This window comes from Heptranchias perlo, chromosome 28 (genome assembly GCF_035084215.1).
Source record: "Heptranchias perlo isolate sHepPer1 chromosome 28, sHepPer1.hap1, whole genome shotgun sequence".
Taxonomy (NCBI): domain Eukaryota; kingdom Metazoa; phylum Chordata; class Chondrichthyes; order Hexanchiformes; family Hexanchidae; genus Heptranchias; species Heptranchias perlo.
The window spans coordinates 7,993,866-8,005,940 of record NC_090352.1 but is presented as its reverse complement, the minus strand read 5'-3'; the positions used below and the strand labels follow the sequence as shown (position 1 = coordinate 8,005,940).

At 42.2% G+C, this 12,075-nt stretch overlaps 1 protein-coding gene across 2 annotated transcripts in view; it reads right to left on the bottom strand.

Annotated features, from left to right (window-relative positions):
- porb (P450 (cytochrome) oxidoreductase b) overlaps nucleotides 1-12,075 on the bottom strand; it is a 103,978-nt gene that overhangs the window by 33,355 nt on the left and 58,548 nt on the right. For both annotated transcript variants that reach the window (XM_068007995.1, XM_068007996.1), the window contains exons 5-8: nucleotides 10,777-10,926; nucleotides 8,998-9,122; nucleotides 5,067-5,156; nucleotides 4,362-4,460 (exon numbers count right to left, since the gene is read on the bottom strand). In XM_068007995.1, coding sequence (XP_067864096.1) covers nucleotides 4,362-4,460; nucleotides 5,067-5,156; nucleotides 8,998-9,122; nucleotides 10,777-10,926 — 464 coding nt within the window. The remainder of the gene's footprint in view (nucleotides 1-4,361; nucleotides 4,461-5,066; nucleotides 5,157-8,997; nucleotides 9,123-10,776; nucleotides 10,927-12,075) is intronic.

The window sequence follows — 12,075 nt, the reverse complement described above, 5'->3', positions numbered from 1 at the left end:
CTATGCCCCTCATTATTTTATAGACTTCTATAAGATCACCCCTAAACCTCCTACTCTCCAGGGAAAAAAGTCTCAGTCTATCCAACCTCTCCCTATAAGTCAAACCATCAAGTCCCGGTAGCATCCTAGTAAATCTTTTCTGCACTCTTTCTAGTTTAATAATATCCTTTCTATAATAGGGTGACCAGAACTGTACACAGTATTCCAAGTGTGGCCTTACTAATGTCTTGTACAACTTCAACAAGACATCCCAACTCCTGTATTCAATGTTCTGACCAATGAAACCAAGCATGCTGAATGCCTTCACCACCCTATCCACCTGTGACTCCACTTTCAAGGAGCTATGAACCTGTACTCCTAGATCTCTCTGTTCTATAACTCTCTCCAACGCCCTACCATTAACGGAGTAGGTCCTGGCCCGATTCGATCTACCAAAATGCATCACCTCACATTTATCTAAATTAAACTCCATCTGCCATTCATCGGCCCACTGGCCCAATTTACCAAGATCCCGTTGCAATGCTAGATAACCTTCTTCACTGTCCACAATGCCACCAATCTTGGTGTCATCTGCAAACTTACTAAGCATGCCTCCTAAATTCTCATCCAAATCATTAATATAAATAACAAATAACAGCGGACCCAGCACCGATCCCTGAGGCACACCGCTGGACACAGGCCTCCGGTTTGAAAAACAACCCTCTACAACCACCCTCTGTCTTCTGTCGTCAGTCCGGTGTATGAGGTCTCCCATTATTATCTTAGTCCATTGTTCTTGTTACAAGGTTTCGTGAAAACATGTTTATGACAACTGCTACGGTTAAACTGCTGACACTATGCTTTAGTCCTTTTTGGTCAAGCTTCCCATTATGTGGCCTTAATCTTCCCTTAATCTCATTCCTTTCCTCTGGGGAAAAATCGTGCTTCCACTATCCACATGGGAAAAGGGCAGCGGCCAGAATCTCTCTACATGCAGCTGTTGCAGTAACTAAAGAATTACAGGCTTTGCAATATTAGTGCTGATGTGAGAGGTGTGAGTGTATAATCTTTAAATGTATACTGAAGTTATGCTAGCTACGAAACAACCAGTGTGACCACAAGGCAGAATGGGAAGCTTGACCAAAAAGGACTAAAGCATAGTGTCAGCAGTTTAACCGTAGCAGTTGTCATAAACATGTTTTCACGAAACCTTGTAACAAGAACAATGGACTAAGATAATGATAATGGGAGACCTCGTCCACCGGATAAGGGGAACTGTAAATCATAGAAAGGCAGAAGAGCTTAAGACAGTTGAGATAATAGGGACATCTGCTCCCACGCAGGTGTGAGACTCCATGATGACTATGGGCAAGCTATAAATGGGACCTAGTTGGTCACATGCGTGAGGCCAACAGACTGCTGCCTGTCAGTATCAACCGTACTGTGTATAAAGCCTGATGAAATTGTTTAATCAGAGAGACCCTTGGCTCGCTAAGGCTCTCCCCTGCATATGTTTGAATAAACTCTGCTTACGAAAGGCTCTCTGGACTCAGCGTGGGTGATCTGAATATTTCCCAAGACGGTCGCTACAACACAGCGCATCACAGTTAATAGTGTCTGCGTAGAAATTCCTCACATCTAATTCAAATATAATGGAGCATTGTACTCAAGAGGTCACAAGTGTTTGTCACGCTCAATAGTATCTGGCTGTAAGTTTCAGGTGGAACACAAAATGGTTCAGGAACAAACGGCCATTACACCCAAGAAGCCTGAACCTTTTTGATCAAGTTATTCACCTCCTAGCAAAAAGAAACAAGGGATGCGGTGAGAGAATCTCTCTCCTGTTGAGTTTGGCATTGATGCATCTAGTTTGAGTGTTCAATGTCTACAGGCATTTACAATTCTGAGCAGATAACTTTTGGAATAGAATGCAGGGGCTCTACTGGGGGAGAAAAAAAAAAAATCGCTCCTGAAGTTTGGTGAAAATCCAAAACTTAGAGGTCACAAACTTTTAAATTTACTGAGTTAAGCACAGAAACAGAAGCGTGGCAAAATTAACTGGCTTAGTTTCCCACCCAGCCGGCAGCTCTGCAGCTGGTTTTGTCGCTTCAAACTGTTTTAACTAGTAAATGACCAGGTTCTGTGTTATGTATTGAATCTAGACCATTGCTTGGTGAGGAATGTTTTATATGCACAGCAAACCAGCTCTGGAAATGGCATTAACCCATTACAAGAAACTTAAATTTGTTAAATGGAAATAAAGATACACTGAGATTATACAATACTGCTTAGAGGTCCTAGAATCCGACATCACAGGAGGCCGCCATTCGGCCCATCATGCCTGTGCCAGCTCTTTGAGATATCCAATTAGTCCTTCTTTCCCCACAGCCCTGCAAATTGTTCCTTTTCAAGTATATATCCAATTCCCTTTCGAAAGTTACTATTCTAGTATGCAGATAGGGTTAGATGAAGTAGGAAGGGAAGAGGCTCGTGTGGAGCATAAACGACGGCATTGACCAGTTGGGTCGAATAGCCTGTTCCTGTGCTGTAGACTCGATGTAGTTTGATGCATTGAATCTGCTTCCATCACCTTTTCAGCCATTGAATTCCCGATCGTAACAACTCGCTGCATAAAAAAAATTCTCATATCCCCTCTGGTTCTTTTCCCAATTATCTTAAATCTGCGTCCTCTGGTTACTGACCCACCTGCCAGTGGAAACAGTTTCTCCTTATTTATTCTACAAAACCCTTCATAACTTTGAACACCTCTATTAAATCTCCCCTAAACCGTATCTGCTCTGAGAACAATCCCAGCGTCTCTACTCTCCACATAACTGAAGTCCCTCATCCCTGGTACCATTCTCGTATAAATCCTCTGCACCCTTCCCAATGCCTTGATATCCTTCCTAATGTGTGGTGCCCAAAATTGAACACAATACTCCAGCTGAGGTCTAACCAGTGTTTTATAAAGGATTAGCATAACTCCCTTGCTTTGGTACTCTATCCCTCTATTCATAAAGCCAAGGATCCCGTATGCTTTTTTGAACAGCCTCATCAACTTGTCCTGCCACCTTCAAAGATTTGTGTATGTGCACCCCCAAGTCTCTCTGTTCCTGCACACCCTTTAAAGGTCTTCAAACAGGTTGGGAAACAGATCTGGATGCAATCATTCTCAAAAGTGACTCGGTATGTGCAGAGGAATGTTTTTAATCAGACTTTAATCCAATTTACTGAGCTGGTATGATGTGTTCTAAAATGGATTGCACAGAACAAAGGTGAAATTTAAAATACTCCACAAAGTGTGCAGAACTCCATGAACTTGAGCACTTTTCCCCAACCCTTGTGCTGGGAATTCTAAGGAGCGCGAGCTATTCTTTCACTTGTTTTAGGGCATTTGCTTCCCTGATGGTTCAGGAATTATAGAATGTCAAACTCTCCGCAACAGGGGGACATGTTTAAGAGCCTGTTAAAGTCTCATCCTGTTGTTGATGGTTGTGATTTTTCAAGTAAGGGAAATGGTGAGCAATTTTATCTCAAATGTAAAGTATTTGGAAGGGGTCAGGGTGGGGAGGGGCGAGGAAAAGAGATCTTTAGGTTGGAAGTACTTCCTGAAAAGTACAGTTGATCTTGTAAGTATAGCACTGTGAGGACCAAGAGGTGTTACACAAAGGCAGGAGTATGGTTCAACCTATATGCAGTGCTTTGGTACCCTTCCCAATTAATGTGTTAGCCCAATGACTTAACTGTCCTTCACAAATAGATGACAATGTTTTTTTCAGAAAAGTGAAAGCAGAGTTTAGGACCCTTAATCTTCACAAGCTGTTGGTGGCACTGGTTCTGTTGCAATCTCAGCAACTATCAGGCACGAGAGAACAGTGAGTTACTGTGCCAAATAAGTTATTCAGTGCTGGTGAAGTATATAAAATGTACAACACAGAAACAGGCCATTCGGCCCAACTGGTCTATGCCGGTCTCGAGCCTCTTCCATCTAATCCTATCAACTTATCCTTCTATTCCTTTCTCCCTCATGTATGAACAAGCTTCCCCTTAAATGCATCCAGGCCATTTGCCTCAACTACTCCTTGTGGTAGTGCGTTCCACATTCTTACCACTCTTTGGCTAAAGAAGTTTCTCCTGAATTCCCTATTGGATTTATTAGTGACTATCTTATATTTATGGCCCCTAATTTTGGTCTCCACCACAAGTGGAACAGATTTGGGTACAGGCAGGAGGACACCTACTTTTCTCTAATATATGTATTAAAATTAGGGTTATTGTTTGTAAACTTACACTGAAAAGATATTAATAGTGTTAATAAAGTCAGCTGATTTTTGCAACACAAAGCAGCGACAATTGTGAGCACTTTACAAAAACACACTTACGGTTTCTGAGTCTCGTAAGCTTGCAGACGTCCCATCTCTCCGCTGTAAACTTTGTTCATGTTAATGTCGTTATGCACCACCAGCTCATACTGACGGATGCTGCGGAGCAAGTAGTACAATGTTATGTTTAAACTGGAACCAAACAGCACTACAAGAACAGATTATAATCTTTGCATGTGTTGCGTGATAAACTAGTCTTTTGTTTATCGAGTTATTAAAGTAGCTGCTCCAAGATTCCACAGTGGGACCGATAGTGACAATTTCACTAACAATCAGTAACCAGGGAAGCAGCTGATGGGCAGGGACTGTTTTTTTTTGCATCAGTCACACGGTTACCACTAGTCACGACTGCGCAGTTTGCAGAAGACGTATTGCATTGTGTATAACCAAATGTCAGTATTTGGTATCCACGTAGCCTAGCATAGATGAAACTGCTCTATATGGAGTAATTCTGCCCATACTAAGGATCACAGGGAACAACTATCATTAAAGGATAAAACAATCCGATAGACAAATATTCTACTCAAGTAAATCGACCATGCAGATTCACATGAATTGCTTTGGATGCAAGAGTAAACTCAACCGGTGCTGACTAGGATCAGCAGTTCTATTCTGTTCTCCAATGTTCAGCCATTTTCAGAGTGACTGACTATTTACCCAAGCTAATGTAAAATTACCTATGGTATTCTTAAAAAGGACACTCACCTGGAATCGTCACCTGTGGCTTCCAGTCCGAAGTGCTCACACACTGCTGGCCAGAACTGCTCCTGCCACATGATGAAATCCTCCTCCAGGCTAACGGATTTAAAAAAATCCCAGATTTAATTATACTGCAAATCCATGCCAGTATTCACGGGTTATAATTCCAGAATTACATTAAATGAGATGACACGGTGTGTTCTCAACAAGTGCCACGCTACACACTACCTTATTATTATACTTTACTTTTTAAATGCTCAGGTACCTAGAAAGGAAGAAAGACAGACTTCTATTTACATAGTGCCTTTCTCGACCTCAGGACGTCCCAAAGCACTTTACAGCCAATGAAATACCTTTCAAGGTAGTCACTGTTGTAATGTGGGAAACGCGGCAGCCAATTTGCGCACAGCAAGGTCCCACAAACAGCAATGAGATAATGACCAGGTAATCTGTTTTAGTGCTGTTGGTTGAGGGGTAAATATTGGGCAGGACACTAGGGAGAACTCCCCTGCTCTTCAAAAGAGTGCCACGGGATCTTTTACATCCATCTGAGGGGGCAGACGGGGCCTCGGTTTAATGTCTCATCCGAAAGACGGCACCCCCAATAGTGCAGCGCGCCCTCATTACTGCACTGGAGTATCAGCCTAGATTTTGAGCTCAAGTCTCTGGAGTGGGACTTAAAACCACAACCTTCTGACTCAGGGGCGAGAGGTGACTGAGCCACAGCTGCCACTAGCGGTGGAGGGACATTGTTCAATCCAGCCCAAGCATCATCCCACAGAAACAGACTGGCTGCCATTGCGATATGGCATTCCTCCTACTGACAGGGCGACACCTGACTCATTGGTCCGTGGGAGGAAGATGCTTTCCCGAAAAGCAGTGGGGGGTGGGGGCGGTAATAAAACAACGCATTTGCAGTAGTCCTTCAGGAACTCTTTCCAGCTGCTGGTTAAAGTTAAGTAAAGGCCGACAGCTGGAGTCAGAAAGGGAATTGTTATTACAGTGTAATTATCAAAGACGTTGCCCGTTGCTGTTGAGACAGTAAAGACTTCCATTATTTCAGGATAAGTCGTTGGAAAGGACAAGTTGACCCCCTATGGTCACTTACCGATTTAGTCAGAAATGGGACCAGTCATGGGCCAATAGCAGTGTTTTTGTGACATTCATAATGCATCAAAATGTACTAATGTATGAAAATAAGGTGCGATAAGGAGGAAGAAACGTTCAGCAATAATTTATTTTCTGGCACATCTACATGCCCTAAACCACCACAGAAGGATACCACCCGGCAACAGAAATTCCCTCACCTTGACATGCAACCTCCACTTATCATCTATTAAAGATCAAACAAATAATGGCAATAAAGAGTGACAAATCCCCAGGACCAGATGGTTCCCATCCCAGGGTTTTAAAGGAAGTAGGTGAGAACGTTACAGAAGCCTTAACTTAATCTTCCAAAGTTCTCTTGACTCAGGAATCCCTCCTTTAAATTGGAAAATTGCACATGTCACTCTGCTATTTAGAGAGGGAAACCAGGGAATTATAGACCAGTTAGCCTGACACCTGTTGTTGGGAAACTACTAGAATTTATAATCAAGGATCGAGTGACTGAACACTTTGAAAATTTTCAGCTGATCAGAGAGAGCCAGCTTGGATTTGTAAAGGGAAGGTCATGCTGACGAACCTGATTGAATTTTTTGAAGAGGTGACTAAAGTAGTGGACGGGAGAATGTCTCTGGATGTTGTTTATATGGACTTCCAGAAGGCATTCGATAAAGTCCTCCACAAGAGACTGTTAGCTAAAGTCGAAGTTCATGGAATTGAGGGCAAATTATTGACCTGGTTAGGAAATTAGCTGAGCAGCAGGAGACAGAGAGTAGGGATAATGGGCAGGTACTTAAATTGGCAGGATGTGACTAGCGGTGTCCCACAGGGATCTGTGTTGGAGTCTCAACTAATCACTATTTATTAACTACTTAGATGACGGGAAAGAGAACCACATATCCAAGTTTGCCAATGATACAGAGATAGGCAGCATTGTAAGCAGTGTAGATGGAAGCATAAAATTACAGAGGGATATTAATAGAGTAAGTGAATGGGCAAAACTGTGGCAAATGGATTTCAATGTAGGCAAGTGTGAGGTCATCCACTTTGGACCTAAAAAGAATAGATCAGAGTACTTTCTAAATGGTGAAAAGCTTGAAACAGTGGCAGTCCAAAGAGACTTAGGGAATCCATGTACATAGATGTCATGGACATAACCTAGAAGGCTACGGACTAAGTGCTAGAAAGTAGGATTAGGCTGGATAGCTCTTTTTCAGCCAGCACAGACACGATGGGCCAAATGCCCTCCTCCTTCTGTGCTGTAAATTTCTATGATTCTGTGACAGGTACAGAAAATAAATCAAAAAGGCTAATGGAATGCTGGCCTTTATTTCTGAAGGACTAGAACACAAGGCGGTAGAAGTAATGCTGCAGCTATACAAAGCCCTGGTTAGACCCTGCCTGGAGTACTGTGTTCAGATCTGGGCACCACACTTTAGGCCTTAGAGAGAGTACAGCATAGATTTACTAGAATGATATCTGGACTCCAAGGGCTAAATTATGAGGACAGATTATACAAACTGGGGTTATATTGCCTGGAATTTAGAAGGTTAAGGGGTGATTTGATCGAAGTTTTCAAGATATTAAGGGGAACTGATAGGGTAGATAGAGAGAAACTATTTCCGCTGGTTGGGGAGTCTAGGACCAGGGGACATAGCCTAAAAATTAGAGCCAGGAATTTCAGGAATGAAGTTAGGAAACACTTCTACACGCAAAGAGTGGTTGAAGTTTGGAACTCTCTTCTGCATACGGCAGTTGATGCTAGCTCAATTGTTAATTTTAAATCTGAGATTGATAGATTTCTAACAGAAGGGATATGGGGCTATGGCGGGTATATGGAGTTAGGTCACAGATCAGCCTTGATCTCAATGAATGGTGGAACAGGCTCGAGGGGCTAAATGGCCTGCTCCTGTTCCTAATTGTTTGTTCAAAAGAACACTTAGCTGCCCCCTCCAATCAATGCCTCGGTTCTCGAGCCGCCCCCATCAATCAATGCCTCGGTTCTCGAGCCGCCCCCTCCAATCAATGCCTCGGTTCTCGAGCCGCCCCCTCCAATCAATGCCTCGGTTCTCGAGCCGCCCCCTCCAATCAATGCCTCGGTTCCCGAGCCGCCCCCTCCAATCAATGCCTCGGTTCCCGAGCCGCCCCCTCCAATCAATGCCTCGGTTCTCGAGCCGCCCCCTCCAATCAATGCCTCGGTTCTCGAGCCGCCCCCTCCAATCAATGCCTCGGTTCTCGAGCCGCCCCCTCCAATCAATGCCTCGGTTCTCGAGCCGCCCCCTCCAATCAATGCCCCGGTTCCTGAGCCGCCCCCTCCAATCAATGCCTCGGTTCTCGAGCCGCCCCCTCCAATCAATGCCTCGGTTCTCGAGGTACAGCATTGAAATGGGACACTTCAGATTTCAGCGTTTAGCCTCTGCTCACAGCACTTGCTGCTGGTTCAACAAAAGCAATGAACCGAGACATAACTGTGAAAGCCATACAGCCTCAGTATCTTGGCCTCAGAAATGGAAGCCCCGATGGGGAGGACAGTCACTGTGTGCTTTAAATTTTAAACTGTAATACTTACATTTTAAAAAAAGGACAAGGATTTTTTTTTTACATTTGTAGTAACATTTAAGGATAAGGCCATTATAGATTCTAATCTGGAGTGATATCTTCGGAAACGACCTCATATTCAGCAGATGTCATATAAATCACCCGTGAGGTTTTTAAAAAAAATCTTCATGCCACGGCTAGGAAACCTTGAAACCTAGAACATTTCCTACCAATAAATACCAAGTTTACAGGAATGTGGCAAAAAATAAATCTCTCCCCGCATAAAAGCACTCACTTGCCATCGTCATCTCCCAGACTAAGCTCGAAAATCCTTTCTGCTCCCAGTTGCTCCAGTCTCTTGTTTACGTACTTTCCCATTGCATTAAAGTGTTCATAAGTTTTATTTCCAAGCCCAAAGACCTAGAACAGAAATAAAATTCTAAATTCATTTGTCGGAATGACAATCTTTGATGTCCATTTTTGCTTTTTTTTTTAAAAAAAGGGTGGGGGTGGGGAAAAAAAAAGAGAAGGGTTTGTACATTTTAAACCCATGCTCACAAGGGTTGAACTTTGCAAACATCCAATATGTTTCAGTAACCCAGGGCAGTATGTAGTTTGAAAATTCTGATCAATCAATATATTTTGAATTTCAAATGATAAAGAAAATACCATTCAGTCCTTCCATGCGTGATGCACTTGACCATGGACTCCATTTAATCAACAGAGGCAAAACCCAAAGGACATCAAGCCGAACTCCAGGATATTTACATCTCTATGTATGAAAACTGGACTGGACATTAAAATACAAAGCAGCCAGTTTATTCACGTGAATCATGCCATTATCAGCCCATTGATGAAGGAAACTCGAGTGCACTGAAGGTCAGACATGGATGTAGCAGTGAAAATACAGTCAGATTGAAAATTACGATATTCAATGTGTGGTATAATTTCTCTGGCTACATCCTCTGACGTCAGGTTTCTCCAAATACAAGCTGAGTAGCTTATTTAACATAGCCATTGAATGGGCGTTCACCCCAGACCAATACACTCTTTTATGGCTTCCTACAGCACTCTAATTTAGGAAGTTCAGACCACAGTAGCTGGTTGGATAACCGAGTCCAATTCACAATCACTATGTGTAAAGTTTAATTTTCTTAGCTCCCCACCAAGTTAAGGCGATTAAAGGATCAAATCAACAACTACCGGTAGGAAGTGTTTTATGAAGCACTCTCTGCATGTTTTCACCCTCCTGCAGATAGCCCAGCTGAAAGTGGCAAAACTCAAGTCTGAAGGGAAAGCCAGAGTGTAAACATCAGCCATGACTGGGAATCTAATGCAGTTCTCTTGGTTTAGGGAAGTCAAATACTTCAAAACAACATAGGAATTGTTAGACGAAAAAAGAACAAAGGTCCATCTAGTTCACCTTCTACTATCCTGATAGTTGCAGGATACAATGATAACAGAGTTGTTGACTAATCATAGCAATCAATCTCTATCAATTAGTCTACAACAGACCCAAACATGAGGCAAGGAAAACCCCAGTGGTGGAGAGCTTTGGGAATCCTAGGTCGAAAGTCACCTGTTCCTCCCAAGCATATTACACTTGCCACATCATGTCTCAAATTACTATTGTATTGAACACTGTCTTTGTAGGGGCCATCTCTTAAAAACTTACACATCAGAGGAATCCTAAGCAACTAATTCATTACTGTGTGCATTTTAAGCTGATTTGTGATGTGTCATTTTGGAAGAGAGTATCTACATTTGCAATAAACGTTTTAAAGATTATATGTGAAAATGTAGTTTTATTAATTATAATAGGAAAGAAACATAGGCAATACCAAGGCTCATTTCAAAATAAACCATACCCTGATGTGACTAGCCATGAGCCACATTCCATTTCATGTAGTTTTATAAAATTTGTATCCCCTCTTATTCAATATCATTTAAACACATCTCAGATCGTACAAAATCCCCAATCTCCTGAAGGGTCCTCTGAAATTATCTCCATTACAGATAGGTTACACAAGGCTTATAAAGCCATAAACCCCTGTCCACTTTCCATAATACTTACCGCATATTTCACACCAGACAGATCTACATCGGTCTCCTGCAACCAGTCATAGAAGTCCTGTGCGTTATCCGTGGGATCTCCTTCTCCATATGTAGCCATGCAGAATATTGCCAGTGAATTTTCTATCTCTGTAAGTCGGTTTAACTCAGACTGAAACAAAGGAATAGAAGATTGCACCTAACTCAGTTAACTGTAAAATATGGCAAAACCTGGCATTTATATATATATTTTTTATTTTTTTATTCGTTCACGGGATGTGGGCGTCGCTGGCAAGGCCGGCATTTATTGCCCATCCCTAATTGCCCTGGTAACATCCTCAGAACTTCCCAAAGTGTTTTACAATCAATGAATTACTTTTGAAGTATAGTCACTATTGCTATGTATTAAAAATGGCAGCTAATTTACACAGAGCAAGATCCCACAAACAGCAAACAACCAGATATCTGTTTTTGGTGGTTCTGTTTAAAGGCAAAATGTGGACGAGGGCAGCAGGATAGGTTTGGGATCCTTTATGTTCACCTGAGCGCGCAGACAGGGTCATGGTGCTGGCCAATATTTATTCCTCAACTTACATCATTAAAACAGATTATATGGTCCATTACCACACTGCTGTTTGTGGGACCTTGCTGTGCACAAATTGGCTGCCACATTTTTTACATTACAACAGCGACGACACTTCAAAAGTATTTCATTGGCTGTAAAGCGCTTTGGGATGTCCTGAGGTCGTGAAAGGGGCAGTATAAATACACGTTTGTTCTTTCTTTAACTGACAACACAGCACTCCCTCAGTATTGCACTGTGAAGGGTCAGTCCAGAGTGTGTGCTTTAAATCCTGAAGTGGGACTTGAATTCAGACCTGACTCAGAGGTGAGAGTGTTGCTGAACGAGTCAAGATGACATTTAAATGGTTAAATAAACTAAACAGGAGGGCAAAAATATTCAAATTTCAAATTTAATATGTACTGCAGTTTCCAAAATTCAATATTTTGCATCTCAATACTAAGCATTGCACTAATACATAAATGTAGCCTGGAAAGACAGGAGAAAGGTTAGGATGTAGAATTCCCAATTGCAGGGCCTGGAGAAAGGACGAGTTTATATCTGTTAAGCCTGGTTTCATATTTTATTTTTAAAAAATGACAGAAAATCAAAACAAAAAGAATTATGAACCTACATTTCAATAATGCATGTCAATGGGAATTCATATCCACCATAGCAACTGCTAAACTGGTCAGTACAAATATGCAGCGAACAAATCCATACATTTCCTAGCCAGTGCATCCTTACAGTGTGTAAATA